Below are 25,892 nucleotides of genomic sequence, written 5' to 3'. Positions count from 1 at the left end.
GGAACCTGTCTCAGGGGCAGTTCTTTTTTTTAATAACAGCCTTTTGACAGCTGGACATTATTTAATTATTAATACAACTTTTGGCAGCCACACAGTGTGCTGGAGGCTATTTAAAGTTCTGGACGGCAGGAGAAATGGGGGAATTTACCATTTAGGGTGGGCAGCGACCAGGACAGACTCTCAGGCCCCTTCCTACAAAGTGGCCTCTCTCAGAACCCTGGCCTCAGGGACAGTTCTTGATTTTAAAATTCCGATCTCAGCAGCCGGTATGTACTTTCTTGCTGGAAGGTGTCTTGCAGGACTCAAAAACAGATTTCCCAACAGCGCCCACATTCTTTGGGAGACATACATGTTTGAGAGAAGCCCGGAAGCAGCGGCGGGGACAAAGAGCTCTGTGTAATCCACGTTCACAGAAAGAACACTCACTCGGTGTCTCCGTCACACAAAACGAACGCGCACCTCTCAGTCTCACAATCGCACTCACCCTAAAAGAGAGAGAAAACCCAGCGCCCCCTCAACCCCGCTGCTCAAGCGCCCACAGCCCCGAGGGGACGGGCGGACTTGCGCGGCGGCGCTCGGGCGGTCCACGCTTTGAGCGCCTCCCGCAACCCCACTCCCACCGCCACTCACCATCCCTCGCGGGCTCTGGCTAAGTCTGCACAGTCGTCTCCGCGGCGACCCACGCTGGATTTCCTCCTCAGACGGTGCCACTCACGCGCAGTTTGCAACATGGGATACGGGAAAAGAACCAGGGGCCAAAGTCACCTGGTCGTCTGTGCGACGTGAGGCTCCACGTCGTAAAACTTAGAAGTAGCCGCCGGGTGGGGCCGGGGGACTTCTGGGCGTGACCGCCGGACTGCGCCTGCGCAGCTCATACTTCTCAAAGACAGGAGGCGAGACGTGAGGTAGGGGGCGTGTCCAGCGGGTCTCGGGGCCGGGAGGAGGCGTGTCGGAATGGGACCAGATCAGAGAACTGGGAGCAGCGGACTGAGGGGCTCTTCTTTTCCCAGGTTTCAAGCCTGCTTATGAGAGTTCTGCACAATTAAGTCAGTAATATGACCCTGAGGGCCAGGAGTGGAAGATCTGGAAGGTGGGGTCATAATCCAAACAAACTCTCCCTTCCCTACAAGGCTCTTTCCACTCAAAATGCCACAGATAGTAATTCCTGTCGTTTTTACAGCTGAAGTCTCCGAGGTTACAAAGGGTGTATTACACTATATTGGGTAATATAGTGTAATTAGCAAAGCCGTGTTTCCAGGTGAGAAAAGCTGGATAAAGTGTGTGTGTGTGTGTGTGTGTGTGTGTGTGTGTGTGTGTGTGTGTGTGTGTTTGCTCAGTCGACTGACTCTTTGCGACTCCATGGACTTGTAGCCTGCCAGGCTCCTCTGTCCGCGGAATTCTCCAGGAAAGAATAATGGAGTGGGTTGCCATTTCCTCCTCCAGGGAATCTTCCTGACCCAGGGATAGAATTCTTGAATCGACTGCATTGGCAGGCAGATTCTTTACCACTGAGTCACCTGGGAAGCCCAGATAAAGTGAGACTTTGCTATTAATATATATAACATTTTCCCACTGTAGAAAAAGGCAGAATGAATTTTGGTCCCTTTTTCTAGACTACTGATTGCAGGAGTTCTCTGAAAACTAGAACAAAAAGAAAAGCAATACCTTATTTACATTTTACAATACTATGTCCACCTGAAATTGTTATTAAGGGGTTGTTTTCATCCCTCTCTACTCTATCATGAACTGATGGGTTTGACTGCATTTTAAGAGCCCACAAGTTGAGAAACATCTTTTAATTCCTAATGCCTGGTCATGACATCTCATTGAAAAATATTTTGCTTCTTTGTTGTTTGGACAGTGAAGATAAATCAGGCTCAGAATCTAAGAGGAAAATTCTTCTGGGCTATCAGAAGAATCAAAGTTGCATTCATATAAATTTAGATAAATGAGTAAGACCGGCAAGTGGGAAATGTAAAGTTTTCATCAAAGGATACCTATATGTCAGTTATCATCATTACAACATATTTTAAATATGCAAACCATGAATAGATTAACATTTAAAAGGATATAAAGTTTAACTAAAATGTGATCAACCTATTTTGCAATATATTTCAGACATACAGTGGCTAATATTAGCATGCACAGCATTTTGGTTTTAGTGTTTAAGCTTATAGATTTTTTCCTCTTCTCATAAAAATAATTTATCTTGACATCTTTTAAAATTTTATTGAAATATAGTTGATTTATAATATTAATTTCTGCTGTACGGCAAAGTGACTCAGTTATACATAGATATAATTTTTCATATTCTTTTCCATTATGGTTTATAACAGGATATTGAATGTAGTTCCCTGTGCTATACAGTAGGACCTTGTTGTTTCAGATGTTATTTTAAAATAAAATATACAGATATTTACACATACACACATGAATATAAAATGTATATGTAATTTCAAATACTATGTGTGCTATATGCAAATGAAAATATATATTTTTCTTCACACAAATGTGTTTCCATAGCAGTACACAAGAAGTGCTTTCATTTTCAACAACTGCAAAGTAGGCCACAGTATGTGTAACTGAACCCTTTTCTAAGAAATGAAACTCTACAAATAAATATTATAAATTTTCCTACGCTTTCTTATAATGCTCAATTAATATCCCTCCATAAACTTCAGTTTTGTACATATATATAAGGCTTATATGTGAGTTAACTTCAAAAGTAGACTTGCTTTTTGCAGGTTAACTTGTGTTACTGACAAACTTCTTATTGTGATTATACCATTTTACATTCTCACAGCAGTACGAGAATGTGTTTCTGCTACCATTTTCCCATTTTAATTCTGTTCTTTTTTTCTTGCCTCACCCCCTTTAACTTGCAGTTCTTTTATTCTAATGCTTGACTTGCACCCAACCTGAAGAAGTAATCCAAAAACATCCTTTTCTATTTGATTCCAAGCTTAATGAGGGCTCCTTACCTATGATACCTACATTAATTTTAGCCTTATCTGTCTTACAAATAGGGCAAAAGTATAATATTAGTTTGTAGACTCAGCAAAATAAAATTTCAGTCACAGACATGTAAGTTGACAACATGATCTAGCATTCCTATTTGAAGGTTAATTGAGCTTCAGAAAAATCTTTTGAGACTTTTCTGGTGGTCCAGTGGTTAAGAATGTACCTTGCAATGCAGGGGATATAGATTCAATCCCTGGTCGGGGAACTAGGATCCCACGTGTCAGAGCAACTAAGCCTGCAGAGCCTCAACTACTGAACCTGCATGTGCCACAACCTGAAGGCCCATGAGCCACAACTCGGGAGCCCACACTACAAAGAAGGATCCCACATGATGCAATGAAGATCCCATGTGCCACAACTAAGGCCCAAGGCAGCCAAATTTAAAAAAAAAATTTTTTCTCAGTGTAGATGCTGACAACTCATGGAATAGCAGTAAAAATGAGTAGGCAGCTTTTTTCTCAGCTAGCAGCAATGGAGGAGTCCTGCCTCAGAGTTCTGGAGATATCTGAATACACACCTAGGTACCAGACAGGTGAGACTGACGGTAGTCTATGAGTCGAGTATCCTCAAGTCCTAGGGGAGATGGACACAACAGGTCACAGGGTGGTGTCACTCAGGAGCACAGTGAAACAACAGGAGTGGTGGAAGACAGGAGTTCTGCTAACAAGATGTTAGTAGATGAGGTGCTTGCTCCCTGGTTGCTGTGGAAGGATGTGATTGGCTTCTTTGATTAACTTTGTGACTGACAGGGAGATACACCCCAACAGGCTGAAGGCCAGGAAGGGTACAGATGGTTTGGCAGATATGGGAACTAACCAGCTGAAAGCCTTTCCCATTGGGTGGTAGGCATATCTGGTGAGAAGAGGGGAACTCATGGTTAGACTGTTGAGCCCTGTGAGGTTCAACGATGTTAAGACGGCACATGCACGTTTTAGGCCTTACACTACAAGAGAAGGGAGGAAGCACGTGAAATATTTGCTCTCGTGATTTTATTACAAAAATCTTAGTAAAATTATCTAAGATATTTTGGGGAAAAAACATAAAGGAGAATCAAATCCTGCATAATACAGTTCTTATATTAAAACCAGTATGAACATTTCAAAATGTTTGTTACAAGGATTCTTGGATGTACATTTTATTTTATTTTTTTTGATGTACATTTTAATGCCCTACTACCCAGTATATAATATCTTCTGCCTTTGGCACTAAGTATCATAATAAAACAATTTCCACAGTATATTTTAAAAACTTTCATTTTCTATTAGAATGTAGTTTATTTATAATCTACAATATATTTTTTTAAAAAACCCTTATACAACTTAACAGAAAAGCAAACAACCCAATTTAAAAATGAGGAGAGGCTCTGAATAGACATTTTTCCAAAGCAGACAAACAAATGGCCAACAAGTACAGGAAAAGATGCTCGACATCGCTAACCATCAGGGAGATACAAATCAAAATTACAATAAAATATCACCTCATACCTGTAAGAATGGTTATTACCAAAAAAAAAACAAGAAATAACATATGTTGGCAAGAACGTGGAGAAAAGGGAGCCCTTATGTACTGCTGGTGTATGTGTGTGTTAGTTGCTCAGTAGTGTCCGACTCTTTGCAACCCCACGGACTGTAGCCCGCTAGGCTCCTTTGTCCGTGAGATTGTCCAGGTAAGAACACTGGACTGGGTAGCCATCCCCTTCTCCAGGGGATCTTGCCAACCCAGGGATCGAACCCGGGTCTCCCGCACTGCAGGCAGATTCTTTATCATCTGAGAGCCACCAGGGAAGCAATACACTGCTGCAGAGAATGTCAACTAGTTCCGATATTATGAAAAACAGTATGGAGATTTCTCAAAAAATTAAAACTAGAAACTACCATCTAACCCAACAGTTCCACTTCTTGGTATTTACCCAAAGGAACCAAAATCACTATTTTGAAAATATATCTACACTCCAGTGTTCAATGCAGCATTTTTTAGAGACATGGAAACAAGACATCATCAAGAGATTTTTTTTTAATGTGGCATGTATACAATTGAATATTATCCAATAATAAAAAGAAGGAAATCCTGCCATTTGTGACAACATGGATGGATGAGGGCATTGTGCTAAGTGAAGTCAGACAGAGAAAGACATATACCAATACTGTATGACCTCATTTATATGTGGACTCTGGGGAAAAAAAAAATCAAAGACAAAAAGATGGAACGGAAGTCACAGATACAGAAGAAACATTAGAAGAAACTAATGACTGCCAGAGGCAGTGGCTGAAACGTGTGAAGAAGGCCAAAAGCCACAAATTTCCAATTATAAAGTAAATAACTCATGGGGATGTAATATACAGAATGGTGATTATAATTCATATTACTTGATTTGAAAGTTGCTAAGAGAGATTTTTTTTTTTAACCAGTCATCTTTAATTGGGTGTTAATTCTCCATTAGGCTATGAAAGGATTCAGGGGTGCCTGGCAAAGGTGATGGTCAGGAATGAAGAATGTGCCCCCTTCAGTGGTACTCGCTTGGCTGCTCTTGTTCTGAAGTTAGAAAGGCAAAATGGTCAATTTCTTCAAAAGTATGGTGAAAGCAAAGGATGACAGGGAGGGCAGCAGGCTAAGATCACGTGAAACCATCCTGAGAATTCCTTTCAGGAGATGACCCACAACCTGTTTGAGGAATTAGGAGCTAATCTGCCACCTAGGGAGCCTCTTCCTTCCCTGAAGGAACACTCACTCAGAAAAACAGCACCCAAGAGCCCATCCTTCATTTCTCTGGGTGCCAGACTGGCAAGGACTGGATGCAGTCAGGAACGGTCCATGAAACCCAGTCAGTGACCACCACTGACACAGGTCCTGACCAGGTGTCTCCTATCAGACACACTCCCCTCAAGTCTCAGAAACAGCCATGCTTTTCCAGAGACTACAGACACTGGATTGTAGCACTCAACCTATTTCCTTATTCACAATGGCTGCTAGGAAGATACGGAGAAGGCAATGGCATCCCGCTCCAGTACTCTTGCCTGGAAACTCCCATGGATGGAGGAGCCTGGTAGGCTGCAGCCCATGGGGTCGCTAAGAGTCAGACACGACTGAGCGACTTCACTTTCACTTTTCACTTTCATGCGTTGGAGAAGGAAATGGCAACCCACTCCAGTGTTCTTGCCTGGAGAATCCCAGGGACGGGGGAGCCTGGTGGGCTGCCGTCTATGGGGTCGCACAGAGTCGAACACGACTGAAGTGACTTAGCAGCAGCAGCAGCTAGGAAGATAAAGCCAAGTTTTCTACCAGCCTTTGCCTGCGGTAACTTAGAGAAAGCTGCCTAAGTATTACCTTTACCCCAGCCTCATCTCATTTTCCTGTCTTTGCCACAGTTTTCTCACTTATGGGCTATATTCTGATAAGTCCTTTCAATTCTTCAGCTGTCGGTAGAATGATGGACTTCTTAATTTGACAGAGAACCAATACCACCCTGTTACAGGAAACCCCACCAAAGGCAAAACAACGCAAGAGACAGTAAGTTCCTTGTAAGAACAGCAACAGTTGATCAGGATGTAAGCTGCCAGCACCACAGAAAGCCCAGCGACACTCCCTTTCTTCATGTTTAACTTGTTGTAATACTGGCAATAACCTGCAAACAGGAGAGGAAGTCACTTCTCTGAGGGCACATTCTACGCATTCTAATATGAGAGGACAAAGCTGAGGAAAGGCCTCAGGGCAGGAGGAAATAGGACACAAAAAACAGTCATAGAGTGGCCAAAATTATTAAAAAAACACAGAAGGATGAGGGCCCCTGAGGAGGCTGGCGACCATGCAGGCCCCCAAAGGATGAGGACATGGGTTCCACGGGATTGATCTGACTAGTCATGCACTTTAAAATGCACAGGTCTGAAGGACACCCCATATCAAATATCCATCTCAGAAGTTTTCTCTGACAGGGAGAGGAGCATCATAGATTGATGTTCCCTATGTTTCAAACTCATTTTCCTCAAGTCTTCAGACATTTCTTTAATGATGGAGGCAGTGGTACTGATTCCCAGCAATACAAAAACATTTCCTTGTCCAAAATGCCCCAGAGCCCGCCTTGGATAGGACCCATCAAACATGGAAATTCAGGAGATAACAATTTTGCCCTGTCCGTCTCCACATAACTTACTGGTCTAAGAAAGCTTTTACTGGCCCAACTCATTCAGGGCAAAAAGAGACCTGAAGACCCAGAGACTTGCTTTTATTTACACATAAGGTTCTGACCTCTTTGAAATGCTCCAGCAACGCCTTTAGGGATGAAATCTCGCATTAGTATCCAATTTGGCAGCTCCCTTAATTTGACATCCAGGAGTTTCTTTTTCTTCAGGAGTAAAACTGACGCCATCTTGGAGTCCTGGCAGTCTGTTCCTAAGAGGGAGATCTTAAAAGTTCTCATTACAAGAAAACAAAAAATTGTTAATTATGAACAATGATCCATGTTAACTAGACTTATGGTGTTGATTGTTTCACACTGTATAAAAGAAATGAATCATTATGCTGTACACTTGAAACTGATAAAATGGTATATGTTAATTCTATCTCAATTATAAAAAAAAAAGAAAATAAACAAATGGATTAAAAATGGGCACAACACCTGGAAACCTTGCCAAAGATATACAGATGGCAAATAAGCATGTTTACCATAATATGTCGTTTGTTGTTGTTTAGTAGTTAAGTCATATCCAATTCTTTTGTGTCCTCATGGACTATGTAGCCTGCCAGGCTCCCCCGTCCATAGGATTTTCCAGGCAAGAATACTGGAGTGGGTTGCCATTTTCTCCTCCAGGGGACCTTCCCGACCCAGGGATCAAACCCACATCTCCTGCATTGGCAGGCGGATTCTTTACCACTGAGCCACCAGGAACACCCATCATATATCATTGAAAAAAGAAAGTGAAGTTGCTCAGTCGTGTCCGACTCTTTGCAACCCCATGGACTAATGTAGCCCACTAGGCTCCTCCATCCATGGGATTCTCCAGGCAAGAATACTGGAGTGGGTTGCCATTTCCTTCTCCAGGGGGTCTTCCTGACCCAGAAATCGAACCCAGGTCTCCCGCATTGCAGGCAGACACTTTAACCTCTGAGCCACCAGGTAGGGAATTACAAATTAAAATATGGAAATACCACTACACACTTACTACAACGGTCAAATTCCAAAATACTGAAAACATCAAAAGCTGGTGAGGAAGTGGAGCACCAGGAACTCTCATTCAATGCTAATGGGAATAGAAAATGCTACAACTATTTTGGAAGACAGTTTGAGGTTTCTTACAAAACTAAACATATTCTTCACATGCAGTCCAGCAATTGTACTCCTTTGTATTTACTCAAAGTAGTTGAAAACACACAAAAATGTGCACGTGAATACATGCTTTAATCCTAACTGCCTGAACTTGGAAGCAACCAAGATGTCCTTCAGTAGGTGAATAGTAAATATACTGTAAAACATCCAGATAATGCAATATTATACAGCACTAAGTAGAAATGGGGCTTCGCAGGTGGTGCTGATGGTAAAGAACCCACCTGCCAATGCAGGAGACATAAAAGATGTGGGTCCGATCCCTGGGTTGGAAAGATCCCCGGAGAAGGGCATGGCAACCCACTCCAGTATTCTTGCCTGGAGAATCTCATGGAGAGGGGAGCCTGGCAGGCTACAGTCCATGGGTTCGCAAAGACTTGGACACAACTAAAGCGACTTAGCAAAGACAAGTAGAAATGATCTGTCACATCATAAAAAGACACGTAGGAACCTTAAAGGCATATTGCTAAATCAAAGAATCCAAGTTTTAAAAGCCATGTACTGTAACGATTCCAACTGTGAGGCATTCTGGAAAAGGAAAAACCATGGACACAATAAAAAAAATTAGTGGTTGCCAAGGAGGAGACAGATAAGGAGGGGAAGCACAAAGGATTTTGAAGGCAGTGAATATCCTCTGTATATTGTATTCGTGTATCTACACACACACACACACATACACACACACACACACACATTAAACTTTGGTATTATATGTATACCTTTATTCAGATCAACAGAATGTGCAATACCAACAGTGAACCCTAGGGTAAGCTATGGACTTAAGGTGATTATGATGTGTCAGTTTAGGTTCATCCTTGGTAAAATATGTACCATTCTATTGAAGGATGCTGGTAATGGGGCAAGCTATGCATGTGTGGGGCAGTGAGTATATGGGAAATCTCTGTACCTCCCTCTCAAATTTGTTCTAAAACTTAAACTGCTTTAAAAAATAAAGTTATACAAAATAAAAAAGAATAATCAATGTGGTTTGTTTCCATTTTTGGAACTTACCAAAAGAATGGTGTAGGTATCCTGGTTACTATCTTCAGCTTCACTAGATGTTGCTGTATTTCCCCCAACGTAAATAAACTATTCACAGTCCACAAATGTATCATAATTCAAAAACATCACTTTCTTTTAACAGTTAAGGACATCCCTGGTGGCTCAGATGGTAAAGAATCTGCCTGCCATGCAGGAGACTGGCTTTGATCTCTGGGTTGGGAAGATTCCCTGGAGAAGGGAATGGCTATCCACTCCAGTATTTTAAAAATATCACTTAATTTTAAGTTAATACTGTCAAATTTTAAAATGAGCCTTCTGGTGTGTGTGTGATGATGACTGAGTATTAATTTGCCCAGGTTCTCCTTTTACTTTTTTTTTCCCCCTAATTGTGCCCCATGTTAGGATTTGTGACTATAGCAAGGGTAGGAGGCTGCCTCTCAAAATTCAACAACTTAGTCAGTATTTCAAGCACACAGGCCACCAGTATGGTCACGGCTCAGATCTACTTCTCAAGACCTCACAACCTAACCATCTTGCTTCCATCTGAGATATGCTCCTTCCTCAATTTTTAAGTGGACAGTCTCAACTTATTGTGAGGGAGCACAAAGTCCTCAGTCTCCCTAATCATGGAAATCAGGTAGTTCCAACTTACGGTTGCTACTCCATCCTCATTACATTAGAAAACTGAAACAGAGAGTTCAGATTTTGTTTTCTGTTTTGTTTAACATGACTAAGTGTAGTGGATATTTCCTGGTCTGTTGCTAAGCCCAGGAGTTTCTTCATTAACGGGACGAACTGCAGGACAACTTCAATAATTCATCCTTTTATTACCATCACATACATGGAGTTCATTAAAGATGCTAATGAGGAGACTGGGTGACATTAAAAGTATAGAGAATGTAGGCACTGTATCAACTGAAAAGAAAGAAGCTACAGAAGGTAATTATGAAAGCTTCTTCCAGCATTCATTGGGTTTCTCACAACATGAGTATTCTGATGTTTTTGAGGCTTGCAATGCATGTAAAAGCCTTCTTGCATTTGTGCGTTCCATATTTTTAAATGAAAAAAAAAAAGCATTTGTAATATTCAAAGGGTTTCTTACAACTATGAGTAGTCTGATGCCTGATGAATCTTCCATGCAGACCAAAGGTCTTCCCACATTCCTTACATTCATAAGATCTCTCATCACTGTGAACTCCATAAAGTACAGTAAGTTGACAGCTGTAACTAAAAGCTCTGCAACATTTTTGACACACAAAAGGTGTTTTCACCAGTATGAATTCTCTCACATATAACAAGGTATGAGGCAGTGTGAAAGGCCTTCCCATATTCCTTACATTAGCAGGGTTTCTCACCAGTATGAATCCTCTCTGAAGGGTTGAACTGACACTAAAGGAATTACCATACATGTTACATAGATTTCTCACCAGTATGAATACTATGATGTTGATTAAGTCTCTCACACCTTCTAAAGACCTTCCCACATTTCTTCCATTCATAGAGCCTTCTTACTAGTATGAATTCTCAGGTGTGGTTTAAAGTTTGAAATGTAATGGTACCTCATTGTGGTTTTGATTTGCACTGTTGGTGGGAATGCAAACTAGTACAGACACTATGAAGAACAGTGTGGAGATTTCTTAAAAAACTGGAAATAGAACTGCCATATGACCCAGCAATACCACTTCTGGGCACACACACTGAGGAAACCAGATCTGAAAGAGACACGTGCACCCCAATGTTCATCGCAGCACTGTTTATAATAGCTAGGACATGGAAGCAACCTAGATGCCCATCAGCAGACGAATGGATAAGGAAGCTGTGGTACATATACAGCCATTAAAAAGAATTCATTTGAATCAGTTCTAATGAGATGGATGAAACTGGAGCCCATTATACAGAGTGAAGTAAGCCAGAAAGATAAAGAACATTACAGCATACTAACACATATATATGGAATTTAGAAAGATGGTAATGATAACCCTATATGCAAAACAGAAAAAGAGACACAGATGTACAGAACAGACTTTTGGACTCTGTGGGAGAAGGTGAGGGTGGGATGTTTCGAGAGAACAGCATGTCTATTATCTATAGTGAAACAGATCACCAGCCCAGGTGGGATGCGTGAGACAAGTGCTCGGGCCTGGTGCACTGGGAAGACCCAGAGGAATCGGGTGGAAAGGGAGGTGGGAGGGGGGATCGGGATGGGGAATACATGTAACTCCATGGCTGATTCATGTCAATGTATGACAAAACCCACTGAAATGTTGTGAAGTAATTAGCCTCCAACTAATAAAAATAAATGAAAAAAAAAAGTTTGAAATGTACATAAAAGAGTTCCCACATTTGACACATTCAAAGGGTTTTGCACCATTGCGAATTCTATGATGCAATCTGAGTTCAAGCATCATAAAAGCCTTACCACATTCCTTACATATACAGGATTTCTCACCAGTATGAACTCTTCCATGTTGAGCAAGGTTTGAGGCACAACAAAAAGCCTTCCCACATTCTTCATAGGGTTTCTCACCACCATGAATGATCTGATGCAGAAAAAGAGATGAATGTTTCCCAGATACAAATACTTTTCTATCACTGATTATTTTATAACTTGAATCCAAATCTAAAATAAATGAAAAAACAAAAATATTATCATTCCATGGTAAGAAAAATGTAATGTTCTACAGTATAATTAATAGAAATTTTAAAATCTGCCCCAGTAAAGATGGGTGACAGAACAGTTGTAAAATTTGAAGTACTGAAAGGACAGCTCAAAAAACAATGATTTTATGGAGTGAAGTGCTGGTTAAACAACCAGCTCTACACAGACACCTCTATTTTGTAGTGTTTACAGTGTTAATACTCCTACCATGGCCAATATAATTCAGTGAACACAGAGTTAGGAAGAGATGTGTATAGCTGGCCCTGGCATGACATTACTGCTTAGCCCTAACACATCACTCCCACATTAAATGTAGGTTTATACAAATGTATAATAAGAAAAGATGAATATCTATGCCTGGTAACATTCTGTATCTGATATTCTGCAGTTATGATGCCCTAAAAGTCACAAATGTCTCCCTCACTGTAGTTCATTCCCTCTTACGCACAGCCATGTCTTCTTTTCAGATGATACTGAGCTGTTATTTACTTAACTCCTCTTGAGATTTCACATCACCAACCCATTTTATCCGTTTTATTCCTTCCTATCTTTGTAAAGGTCTGGTCCAGCTTTCCCTTTTAACCCAGGCCTACCATTCTTCTCATCCCCAGAAGAGACGTCAATGAGTTTTCAGACATGCACCAGGTATAAACACCACTTTAATAGAATGCTGACTCTTTGAAGCAAAACAGGTGGACCTGAATTATATAAAGTTGTCAATAGCAAAAATAGCAAGAACTACAAGAAAAAGAACTGGAACAAGGGGACTGCAGGATAATAGTCTATATTTTATACAAAGCGATAGTTTGAACAAAATCACAAGTGCCAAATTACATGACTCAAGGCAAAAAGTATCATCTTGTAACTACAGTCTGTTTTGTGTACAAAACTGAAATAATCTATACAACACTTCCAGAATACAGGAACAAAAGATATTAATAACATAAAAAAAAACTATGAGCCCTTCCATGTAGAAATGGAAATGTCCTCTACATAATAAATACTAGGACAATAAGGAAATTAAAAAACTGAAATGGAAAAATTCTACCAGGACTTCCCTGGAGGTCCAGAGGTTAAGAATCTGCCTGCCACTGCAGGGTTTGATCCCTGATCTGGTAAGATTCCACATGCCTCAGGGCAAGCAAGCCCGCGCGCCACAACTGCTGAGCTTGTGCTCTAGAGCCCATGTTCTGCAACAGGAGAAACCTGCAATGAGAAGCCCAAGGCACTGCAACTAGAGAGTAGCCCCCACTCACTGCACCTAGAGAAAGTCCACGGGCAGCAACGAAGACACAACATAGCCAAAAATAAATAAAATTTTTAAAAAATCCTATCAAGTCACAATAGAAAAAAATAACTGCTTTTCATAATCATGGACATTCATTACAAACACTGAGGGAATTCAGAGACTTAAGTATTTATTTCAATAAAAATGAAAGAAAAATTTGAAAAGTTCCCTGGTGACTTAGTGGTTAGGTTTCAATCCTTGGCTGGGGAACTGGGATCCTGTAAGTCATGCAATGTGGCGAAAAAAAGAAAAAGGAGAGAGGAAGGGAGGAAGGAAAGAAGGAAGAAAAATATTTTAGAATCAACAAATAATGTAGGATCCAATATTTAGGAAATAAATAGTAAACTATTGGAAACTTAAAAAGAGATTGTGATGAATTGGGAAACAGAACAGCATTAACTAATAAACTGAAGAGCTGGTGCTTAGAAATATCATAAAGTAAAATACTGAAAGTGTTAGTCACTCAGTTGTGGCCAACTCTTTGTGACCCCTTGGACTGTGGCCTACCAGGTTCCTCTGTCCATGGCATGCTCTAGGCAAGAATACTGGAGTGGGTAGCCATTCCCTTCTCCAGGAGATCTTCCTGACCCAGGGATCGAACTTGGGTCTGCTGCACTGCAGGCAGATTCTTTACTGTCTGAGCCACCACAGAAGCCCAAACCAATCAAAAATTATAAAAAGAAATAATGAAAATTAAAAGAGGAAAATAAAAAATATAAAGGAATTTATTTAAATTTCAAGAGGAATTTCCTGGCAGTTCAGTGGCTAGGACTTGATGCTTTCACTGATGAGGGCCTGGGTTCAATCCCTGATCAGGGAACTAAGATTCCCCACAAGTCACACAGTGCTGCCAAAAAACAAAACAAACAAAAAAAGCCCCAAAGAGAGCAAACAAATAAAATAAATTACAAGAGTACTATATAATGGTATAACTGAATGCTAATGAATAGACATATTTATCACGATTGATCACAGAAGAGAAAGCTAAATGGATTTCTTGCCTATATTGTAATGACTGAATATACAGTTCCAAAGGATGAATATAGGATAGTTGGGCAAAGGCACAATTCAAGAAGGGCACTGGAAAAGCAAGCCTAGAAATCTTAAGCCAAAAAAGAGGGAAGCATTCAAAGGTTTATAGTAATGTGACTGGACAAAACAATGAAAAGAGTACCATTAAAATGTTTAGGATTTGAAGACAGGATTTGAAGATAGAAACACAAATTAAAGATAAATACTAAGGGATTTACTCAGGCCACTAGTTAAGTAAATTATTGTGGAAGCTGGTTAAACACTCTCTGTGAGACTGCTACTTAGGGTGGTGCACAGTTGGGCAAGAAGCTTGGATGTGAAGTGAGGGGAGCAAGGACCTTTAAACAAGGATTTTAGAAAATCAGTTGGAAGCCATGAAGATAGACTAGAACTTGCACTAACATCTCATGTTCTCCAAGACTCCAGCTTTGACAATGGGGGAATTCTGCAGAGGCTGGCACCTTTCTTCACGGAGCTAGAGACTTGATATGTCCCAAGATGTATAGCAGCTGCAAGAGGAGGTCTAGCAAAGACAGGAGAAACTAGGTTCAGCTTTCGACTCAAGCCAACGTAGTTAGCCAGTTGTTGAGTGAAAAAATGTATGACTGTAAGACAATGTCCTGGCCTGCATTCATTTCAAACATAATAATATGGTTTCTGCTTCATTTTATCTTGCCAATCTTTAGTGGTCTGGCTTAACTCAGAATTCTACAGAAAAAGGAAAACAGAGAAATATTTCATGTTGGTTATGTTAACATGAGAAAACCCTACCAAGAGAGCAGCCAGAAGTACCTTGTTACAATGTAAAGGCAACTCCCCAAGGTTTACAGAGAGGATGGAAGAGCAAAAGCAACACTGTTCAGGAATTAAAGAAAAACTATGACAACGATAGCATAAAAGTTATGTAAGAGAATGGAACTGGACTATTATAAGTGAAAGTGAAGTCACTCAGTCATGTCTGACTCTTTGTGACCTCATGGACTGTAGCCTGCCAGGCTCCTCCATCCATGGGATTTTCCAGGCAAGAGTACTGGAGTGGGTTGCCATTTCCTTCTCCAGGGGATCTTCCCGACCCAGGTATTGAACCTGGGTCTCCCGCATTGCAGGCAGACACTTTACCATCTGAGCCACCAGGAAAGCTTCTATTATAAGGGCCTTACATATACTATGTAATACTGTCTGAAGGTAGTCTGTGATAGGTTAAGGATGCCTGTTGTAAGGACTAGAACAAACATTACCCAAAGGCACATTTTCAGTAAATAGTGGAGATAAAATGAAATATTAGAATATATTTAGAATATTAGAATATATTTATTAGATATATTAGAATATATTTAGAAATATTAGAATATTTTAATATTCTAATGAGATTAAAATATTTAAAAATTTTTTTAAACACTAAAAAAATAAATGTTAAATATAAAAAAATATTAAAATGAGCCAAAACAAGTAAAGGAAACAAAGAACAATAGCAAGATGTAAATTTCAACTCAACTACATCTATATCACTGGATATAAATGTGCTAAATACTCCAATAAAAAGATCCAGATTGTTAAAACCAACAAAACCAACCAACAACCAAAAAAACAAAACAAAAACCGAAGACTGGGTTAGTGCTATTTTAATTATAAAGATGTTAACATATAAAAGTTAAAAAGTGGTAAAAGATATTTCTCTACACAATAACATGATGTAGAAGATAGAATGGCTGGACAAGTATCAAATTATGGGAAATGATCACTTAAGATACTGAAAAGAAAATAAAGAAATATGAAAACTTTATATCCTTCAGTCTAATTCATTGGCAGTTATTCATAACTTTCCCTGATAATTCCTTTTTATTTCCTAAGGTGGGAAGAACTATACCCTTTCATTCCAGATATTAGTGACTTGGATCTTTTCTTTTTACTGGTCACTCAATCCAAAGTTTGTCATTTTTTTTTTATCTTTCAAAGAATAAACTTTCAGGCTAAGTTTCTGTATTTTTAATGTATTTATTCTGTGTTTCATTTATCTCCCTTCTTATCATTATTTCTGTTCTCCAACATACTTTGTGTTTATTTTACCCTTCTTTTCCTTGTTTATAGGTAGGTTAAGAAATATTAGAGATTTCCTTCTTTTTTTTTTTTTTTATTAATTTGCTTTTCACTGTGCTGAGTCTTCATCGCTGCGTGGGCTTTTCTCTAGTTGCAGCAGGAGATACTCCCCAGCTACTGTGTGCTGGCTTAGTTGCCCCGCAGCATATGGGATTTTCCCAGACCAGGGATTGAACTGGCAACCCCTGCATTGCAGGGCAAACTTCCAACCACTGGACCACCAGGGAAGCCCCTCCTTCTTCTTTCATATAGGCATTTATAGCTTCAAATTCTCTCTTAACATCACTGCAGTTTGGTGCATCCCATAAATTTTGGTATGTTGCATGTTCATTATCACTTGTCACAAAGAACTAATTTTCTTTTCATTTCTTCTCTGACCCATTGCTTTTTTAAGGGTTGTGTTGTTTAACTTCCACATACAGTTAAACCTCCCAAAAATCCTTCCAAAGGTTATGCATTTTTCATTTGACCCAACTGTGGTCAAAAAACATGTTCTACAATTGAAGAGAATGTTCCCTGTGTACAGAATGTGCATTCTGATGTTTTGGGGAGAAATATTCCACAGAATTGTGTTAGGCCTACTCGGTTTATAATACTGTTCAAGTATTCTTTCTCCATAGTGATTTTCTATCCAGTTGTTCCATTGGTTATTTTTTAACACTATTGATTTACTGAATTTCTGGCTGTGTTGGATTAATTGCGGCACACAGAAACTTCATTACAGCATTTGTGCTTCTCCCTAGTGGTGGCTTAGCTGCCCCTCAGCATGTGGGACTCTTACTGCCCTAACCAGGGATCAAACCTGCATCCCCTGCATTGGCAGGCAGATTCGTAACCAATGGACCACCAGAAGTTCCTTCATTCCTTATTAAAACCAGTTTACTGTTGTCTCCATCAATTATAGTTCAATTTTCTATACTTTTACTCTTTGATTCCATCACTTTTTTTCCTTCATACATTTTGGGACTTGTTTCTCAGGTAACATACATTTATAATGGTTATATTCTCTTGGGGGGGTTGGCCCTTTTATGATAAAATGTCCTTCTTCTTTCTCCCTATTACCAAGTTTTGCCTTAAACTCTATTTTCTTTAGTGTTTGTGTAATATATATAATCCGACTCTTTCATTTTAAAGTTTATCTTGTCTGAAATTAGTAGAACCACTTCTGCATTCTTTGTACTATTTGAATATTCTGATTGTTTGCATCATTTAGTTTTACTTATTTGTGCCTTTGACTATAAAATATTTTTGTGGTGAATAGCATATACTAAGAAGTTTTCTCTTTAAAATCCATTCTGCCACGTTTTGTGTTTAATTGGAGTGTTCACTTCATTTTCATTTAATTAAATTACTGATAGAATATACATTTGATTTGCTCCTGATTCTTTTCTACATATCTTATGTCTTCTTATTTCTCTATTTCTCCATTATTGGTTTCTTTTCTCTTTCATAGATATTTTCTAGAAACCAGTTAAATTCTCACACTTTTTCCTTCCCCAGTTTTAAAATTTAAGTTATTTTCTTATGTTTCCCCTTGTGATTATAATTAGTTATTAACAATTTAAATTAGATTTATTACAACTGAATTACAATAGTCTACAAATGCTGCACTCCCATATAGCTCCATTCCTTCTCCAGAGCCAAGATAACTGAAACACTTAAATAAAAGAGACAGCTTTAAAACCACAAATCTGGAAACTAAAATGAAAGTCATGGTCCTAAACCATGACTCCTTGCTCATGCTTGAGAAAAACAAATGAATGACAAAAAGGCCTAAGGTCAGATCCCACACAAGAATGCAGAAGAGAAAACAGACTAAATGACCATCATACAGACAACAGAAATACAACTCAAATAAGTGCCATCAAACCAGACTAACACTATGCTATTTGATAATGAGGTACAAGAAAGGAAGTACCTAGAAATATAAAACAACATGAAGAGAAATAGCAAAGCTCACAAACAATAGAGCTCAAGAATGAAGTAGAAATTAAAGAGAAAATGATTTTAGAATACCAAAATAGAAAGAAAGAGGATAAACTCAACCTGTTAAGACAACATTAAAACAAAAGGAAATAAAAGTAAGAGATGAAAGTGAATAGCTCATCACATTCTATTTATTTAACCTGGATTTCTATATAAGTCTTAACATTAATACAAAGGTTGAAATCTTTTTTAAAAGGTAATGATATAAAAACTTATGTGAGAACATGACCCCTAATCGCTTTTAGAAAACAATCATAATTTCTTCATAATGAAACTCAAAATCTCATAGGACCTGATTCTTCTTAACACACTGACCTAGTAGTATCTTGTTAGTCACACCTCACTAATTCAGCTACATTTCTACCAGCTTCTATTACTTTGTTTTCACGTGTATTTTACATCATCTTTTCTATATTACAATGTCCATGATTAGAGGAACATTATCTGTTGATTCAGTATTACTTAGTTAACTGTGCTAAGCATAGTGCCAGGCTCAGAGTACTCAAATACCTGCTAGATATAGAATGATGTACTTTTAGGCAACAGAGCCACATATATAACTCTGCATATGAAAGAGGATCTGCAAAATAACTGAATCCAACATAGAAGTAAAAGGGTGACTCTGTGGAAGGATGGTAACTCTCACTAAATTGGGGGCAAAAATAGAAGTATAAAATGGCAAGCGGTTAATGAGGTGAACATAAAGCTCACTAGATATTTCATGCAAGATATCCTCTCTACATTACAAGCTTTTTCTCCACTAAGAAGTTAGCTTTTCCAAATGATGTTTCAGAGATGTGTTCAATGAGTGTTGATCACCTGGGCAATCACTTATACGGGTGGTTTCCCCCACCTGGCTTGCTCATCATACTTACCTGTATTCCAGCTTCTTGCTTCTTTTCTCACAACCATCCAGGGGTTTCTTCCTTCCTCCAATAACACAATTATGTTTGGCTTAGAAATGGAATGGCCTGCTTACAAAGAAAAGAAATGTGACAGAATATAGACACAAACTTTAAAAGTCAAAATTAAAATTGTAATAAACAAAAGGCAGAAATCATACCGAATATGATTTTTGAGAAGAGTCAGAGAATTAAAGAATAAGAGATCAGTTAGGGAGGGCAAAAGTTTTTGTTTTGTTGTTTATTAAAAATTTAAACTCCTTTGTCTTCTTAACTTTTGAGAGTAAGCATAATATAGTGGAAGACACAGAATCTAGAGCCTGGCATCAATTCCTGTGTATGACACTTCCCAACCATATACGACCTTGTGCAAGTCATTGAAGCTGAGTGTTTCTCATTACAGAAGCTCTTTACATGAGAGCAGTTCAGACCACTTTATCAAGCTAATGTCCCAATAACTGAATCATATAACATAACTGAGGACCACAGCAATTCTGAGCAGAAATGAATAAGAAACCTGGATCCTTTCACAATGGTTACATAATCAAAGGAAGAGATGTCTAAGGTAGCCCCTTGGTCCTTAAGGAAGAGAGGAAAATACACGGAGAACCAAAGGGAGTTGTGAAAGTCACTGATGGATAGAGAAGATGAAAGTGTGTTAACAGAGTTGCCATTTCCAATGTGATAAAGGTCAAACCACTTTTGGGGGGTGGGGAGAGGGAAAACAAATTTAATCAGTTTCTTAAAAGGCAGTGGAAAAAACATATAACCTACAGAGTTGATTCTAACTGAGGCTAATAAACATACCCAGTGAGACCAAGTTACTATAGTTCTCCATCATCACATTGCGATACAATTTCTTCTGAAGTGAGTCGAGAAATTCCCACTCATGTGGAAAGAACTCTATGACCACATCCCTGAATGTTATTGGTCCCTGGAATGGCAAACCTATGGATTACTCAGGAAAATCCAGAAAATTATATGGAAAACAGAAGTAGATAAAATGAAACCATGCATTACAACAATAAAGTAATTTGGTGAGAAATGTGGATATCAAATCTTACCATAAACATTATCGTGTGCTTCGAATAAGCAAATAGATTTTATCATAAGACACATTTTATGGATCTATATTATAGATCTTATAGATTCTATTAGGCATAAACATTTATATGTTAGTTTACATGATATTTGTAACATTCCCCCAATACTAGGATTCTGTGTTTACCTACTCCTTACAATATTCTTTTTCACTGCCATCTACCATGTCTCATCGAACATTTTTCATATTCTGAGTGTGGAAGATAACCTCAAGGATGGTAATCAGTGACTTCAACATCCTGGCATTTATGCCCTGCATAATCCCCTACCTTTGAGGATGGCATGAACCTACTGACATACTTATTTCTAACAAACAGAATTAGCAAAAGTGAACGAATGACACTTCCAATATCAGAATATAAAAGACTGTACTTTCCAGACTGTTCTCCCTCTCTTGATTTCCCACTTGCTCTGTAGTGAGGTACTCTAAGGAGAAGCCCACATGACAATAAACCTAGAGCAGTCTCCAGCCAAAGACTATTGAGGAAGGAAGGCTCCCAGATCAACAGCCTAAAGGGAATTAGATCCTATCAACAACCATCCAAGTAAGCTTGGAAGCAGATCCACTCCATTTAAGCCCTACAGTGACCACATCTCATGGATAGACAAATAGAACAACTGTCTTTGTCTCACCAGAGGACACAACAGACATGAAATGCATAATCCTTGACTTCAAGTAACTTGTCTGCTTTCCCATCCTTTGGTGTCTTTAATAAAAGAATAGGCACATGGGAGATGTTGAGTAATCTGGCCAATAATGACACTGAACAGTAATTAGCTCAGAGTGGGCCATGGAGGGAGGAAGCTGGGTAATGTGGCACACACTTTATGGGAAGAAAAGATCTAAGATGTAGGCTAATGAAGTTTCCTCCTTGGGTAGGAAACTTCACAAAAATTAAGGACAGTACTTACATGATGTGAAAAACACACACAAATCTCAACTGTGAAAGAACATCAACTTACCCGGGCCATGGTTTTAGACCTGCAAGAGTTGATCGGTCCTCAGGGTTCCTTTATCAGAAAAACAGAGTCCAGAAAACCACACCTGGGAAAAGAGAAAGACCTTGAGACCAGCTGTGCTTTAGTGCTGTGTTTCCCCACTGGATTTAAGTTATTATTATCATTATGTCCTTCATTCCAAGTTCCAAACTGCTATCCATCATAGTTATTTAGGGAAGTTAGGATTCTGGACAAATCCATTTCATCCCCCAATTCCCAGAGTCCACAGCTGCACAAAGGCATAGACCAGAGGCATTTCTGTACTGAAGCCAGACCCAGACACTTCAGCATGAAGTTTTCTGGCCAACGTATCATTTTATTCAGGTGAATATGCACCTAAGATTGAGCAACTCATCTGTTGTGAGAAGATATTCCTTCTTCCATTTTTAACATTTTAACTTTAAGACTAAAAAGAGGTCATATCATCCCAAACAGAACCTCTTTAGTGGCTTAGAAATTGGTTAGTTTGTCAAGATATTGGAAATGGACAAGAATGTTCCACATTTTGAAAGTAGCAAAGCTCACTCACTAAATATATGACACACCATTATTATACTAGAAAACAAAGTAGTCATTAATACTACCTTGTGAAGAATATTGAAGGACATGGAAAATATTCCAGATATAATGTCAATAGAAAACTCTGGTTGGCCGATATTTCTTTTCTATAAAACACATGAATATATCAATAATACATGGAAAGACTAGCAGAGAGGTAGTCATAAAACTAAGATACTGCATACCTCATGGCATGGCAAAAAAAAAGGAAGTTTTTAAGAAAAACTTTAGGAACCCCCTCAAAAGAATGATTTCCAGACAACCTAAACTAAAAATATAAAATATCTCACAGTAGGCAAAAGGTTCAATGTGTTATTGTTACTCGAAAACTGGGTTCACTTCTTGGTAGATGTCAAACCAATAGACACAATTAAGCCAAACCACAGGAGAAGGATTTATTACTTGCAGCAAGTAAAGAGAACACTGAGGATCTTTCCCAAGTGAAGTGAAGTCACTCAGTCATGTCTGACTCTTTGAGACCCCATGGACTGTAGCCTACCAGGCTCCTCCGTCCATGGGATTTTCCAAGCAAGAATACTGGAATGGGTTGCCATTTCCTTCTCCAGGAGATCTTCCTGACCCAGGGATTGAACCCAGGTCTCCCGCATTGAAGGCAAATACTTTACCATCTGAGGCACCAGGGAAGTCCATTGGATCTTTCCCAAAGGGTACCCCAAACAGCAAAAGTAGGGATGTTTTAAGCTAAGGGTACATGCATATTCATGAGCAAGCTTGAGCAGAGAATTTAGCATAGGATTCAGACAAAGGTCTACAGAGTTCAAGTTTTAGTTGAAGTCACTAGGGGTAAACATCATCATCTCATCCTCCAGCTGGATGGGGCCTTAGTTTTTTGCTAGTTCAGGCTTCCCTGGTGGCTCATTCCCTGGGTCCAGAAGATCCCCTGGAAAAGGAAATGACAACCCACTCCAGTATTCTTGCCTGGAGAATTTCATAGACAGAGGAGCCTGGCAGGCTACAGTCCATGGGGTTGCAAAGAGTCCATGATCAACCAACTAACACACACTTTCGTTCTTTGCAGATGTATTGTTCTGTATACTCCTAGAGGAATGGCATGCTGCCCCAAGGCTGCACTATTTTTTTCTTCACTGCTTTTCCCTTGTATATGCATTCTCTCCCTTCACTGATTACCCACTGTTTGAATCTGCCCTTTGGAACTCTGGGAAGGTCAAGGATCCTGAATGAAGCCTGTTTCCTACAAATAAGAAAATGGGACACAGAAACAATTTGGACCCCACAGGTACTGCTTGGAATACCCCACAGGGTACACTCTCAGTTTCATTATGGCTGGCTACACGGTAACATAACCCAGGGATTGAATCTCCTGCATTGGCAGGCGGTCCTTACCACTGCATCACCTGGGAACCCCTGGCAACAAGAGAAGCCACCACAAGGTGAAACCTGCCCATGCAATGAAGAGAAGCCCCTGCTCATCACAACTGTGCCAAGCCAATAAATAAATAAATAAATAATTTTTAAAAAAAAGAAAGCCCTTCCCTTTACTACCTGCAAGCACTGATATAAAGAAATCCAAACTGGGCCATAATTGGGTCAGATTATGTCTTCAAAATTAGAGTTGGAGTCTCTGTCCTTTGATTAATTCAGTTCTACAGCAACAAAACCACTTGGAAATGTACATAGATGAAAACAGCAAACATATATCAAAAATTTGAAAGTCTGTATTTCTGGGCAGTGGGGTACTGCATTATGCCAACTCTGTTCTCCATGTGTTCCTTAGATAATGAAATTTTTGGAAACAATCCTGCCTTAATTCCATTATCATAACAAGAACATAAAAATATTTCAAAATATTAAAATATTCAAAAGTGTCATCACTGGAAAAGGATGCATTTTCTTCATTAGAAAAAATTCTGTAAATATAACCATGGCATGAAAACTCAGTGTGATTAAAGCATTTACTGTTTGTGAACATTTTTCAGCTGTGCAGCATCTGTATAATTAGACACATTTCACTATGCAATTGTTAATGGAAAGGGAAATTTCTTTGCAGATTTAATGAAAATAGATATTCAGAAGATACTCAGTAACTGGGGACACACGCCTTTGATCTTTCCATGAATAATCAATTAAATTATCTCTTGGGATATGATCTCTGCAAAAGGTTCTACAAAATTCTATCTTTTCAAATGGGATGGATATATAATTGAAAAATTTCTGGAGAACTATTATCCATAATTGGCACACGGTTTAACATTAGATAACACCATTTTTCCTTGTATTGACTAATTCTTTACAAACGTAAATTTTATTATCTGCCTAATACTTAATCCTAGATGTCTCATGATATCCTTAACCATTCACATAATCTTGGCCACTAATTTTCTGCAAAACCATTATGAGGTACGACAATTTTTCATTTCAGATCCAAAGCCCATGTTAAATAATTTGGGTTATGTACACCCATGGAGGCTTCCCTGTTAGCTCTGCAGATAAAGGATCCACCTGCAAGAGACACAAGATATGCAGATTCAATTCCTGGGTCAGGAAGATCACCTGGAGGAGGAAATGGCAACCCACTCCAGCATTCTTGCCTGAAAAATCTCCTCCAGGACAGAGGAGCCTGGTGGGCCACAGTTCAAAGGGTCGCAAAGAGTTGGACACGACTGAGCCATTAAGCACACACAGGAGGAACCTAAGAGAAAGGCAAATTTACCAAATACATACTGCCATGCTCTATACAATTTCAAAAAGTTTGTGTTGCACCTTAATCCTATAAAAAAAACAGACCCAAAAAAGCTGCTAGTTAACAACTCCTGTCTCGGAACACTTGAATTCTGGCTCACCTTCTTAATTTGCAAGCACACATCACAACTGAGTTCATATTTCTGTTCCTTTGGATCTGCAGAATCCTAAAGAGGAATGACCGTGAATTGTCATATATGGAGAGTTTACACTTCCCACTCCAAGGTTACACGCTCCGTGATCTCTTATATAAAATCCGAATGATTTACGGTGGCTGGAATCTCTTACGTTTGCTCACTGCAGGTTCTAGAGGTCAGAGTTCAGGACTGCTAAATTTCTTAAACACTTCCACGAACCCCTAGAGAACTCCCAGGGGCACTCTTTCAGGAAGGAATCCCCTTATTAGAGTCTATCGCGCCAAGGGCAAGTTCTGATCTAACTTCCTACCCTAACAGCAACTCTCTTTTTTCCTGGAAACCTTCATCCAGGGCTCAGAATTTGACCTCCCTCTTGTAGCCACTTCTTCGTGGCAGCCGCACGTGGCTGCGAGGGGGGCAAAAGAAGCCAACAGTGAGCCTAGAGCCACCGGTCACGCACACACTCAAGACAGAAACACAGCAACCCACGCTCACGTAAAAAACGTGCACCTTATGTCCCCAACACGCAAGGATATCCGCGCACCTCTTCCGGTCTCGAAAAATCGTCTACCGCCGTCAACAACCCCCAGTCCCCCAACGCGGCCCTTTGCACCAAGCATGGCCTCTCACAACGACGCACTTTCCGACTTCATCTCAGGGCTGCAACCACCCTCCGCGCAGCTCAAGCGCCCACAGCCCGGAGGGAAGGGGAGGACTCGCGCAGCGGCGCTCGGCGTCCACACTTTGAACGCCTCCCCCGACCCCACCCTCACGGCCACTCACTGTCCCTCGTCGGCTCGGGCTCCCTTTGCACAGTCGTTTCCGTGGCGACCTACTGGTTTCTCGCTTGAATGGATGCCATTCACAAGGCTTAGAGGAGCAAGGAAAGAACCCGAGGTGGAAGTCACCTGCTTCATCGCTGGAGGTGCCAGTTCAAAGCGGCCGCCCAACCCAGACCCAGACACTTCTGGGCGTGACGCCCGGACTGCGCCTGCGCAGCCCAAGTCCCGGAATGGCTGGAGGCCACTCCTGAGGCAAGGGATGGGGTCGGTGCTCTCAAGGTCTGCCAGGA

The 25,892-nt window shown here is 39.9% G+C and overlaps 2 protein-coding genes across 3 annotated transcripts in view; both read right to left on the bottom strand.

Annotated features, from left to right (window-relative positions):
* Positions 1 to 836, bottom strand: part of LOC133055076 (zinc finger protein 607-like) — a 47,426-nt gene extending 46,590 nt beyond the window's left edge. Inside the window, exon 1 of the mRNA XM_061140548.1 lies at positions 631 to 836. The gene's annotated coding sequence lies outside the window, so the exon portion shown is untranslated. The remainder of the gene's footprint in view (positions 1 to 630) is intronic.
* Positions 837 to 4,058: 3,222 nt separating this feature from the next.
* On the bottom strand, positions 4,059 to 25,740 carry LOC133054303 (zinc finger protein 607-like). Of its 2 annotated transcripts, none has more exons than XM_061139181.1 (7): positions 25,604 to 25,740; positions 21,369 to 21,450; positions 20,112 to 20,238; positions 19,278 to 19,373; positions 11,790 to 11,960; positions 7,264 to 7,407; positions 4,059 to 6,643 (listed from the first exon to the last, which is right to left on the bottom strand). In XM_061139181.1, the coding sequence occupies exons 2-7, from the start codon at positions 21,375 to 21,377 to the stop codon at positions 6,423 to 6,425; spliced, it is 768 nt and encodes a 255-aa protein (XP_060995164.1). In that variant the 5' UTR covers positions 21,378 to 21,450; positions 25,604 to 25,740; the 3' UTR covers positions 4,059 to 6,422. The 2 variants fall into 2 exon arrangements, with proteins under 2 accessions (XP_060995164.1, XP_060995163.1); XM_061139180.1 differs by lacking the exon at positions 25,604 to 25,740 and adding an exon at positions 24,785 to 24,852.
* Positions 25,741 to 25,892: the final 152 nt, after the last annotated feature.

This window comes from Dama dama, chromosome 4, assembly GCF_033118175.1.
Source record: "Dama dama isolate Ldn47 chromosome 4, ASM3311817v1, whole genome shotgun sequence".
In the NCBI taxonomy this organism is placed as follows: Eukaryota; Metazoa; Chordata; class Mammalia; order Artiodactyla; family Cervidae; genus Dama; species Dama dama.
This window is presented reverse-complemented; position numbering and strand designations above follow the sequence as displayed.

Coding starts and splice junctions, on each gene's coding strand:
- LOC133054303 (XM_061139181.1), bottom strand. Junction 7,408..11,789: donor ACATGGAAGAGTTCATACTG/GTGAGAAATCCT, acceptor TCTCCCTCTTAG/GAACAGACTGCCAGGACTCC. Junction 6,644..7,263: donor TGCTGGAGCATTTCAAAGAG/GTCAGAACCTTA, acceptor TCCTGTTTGCAG/GTTATTGCCAGTATTACAAC.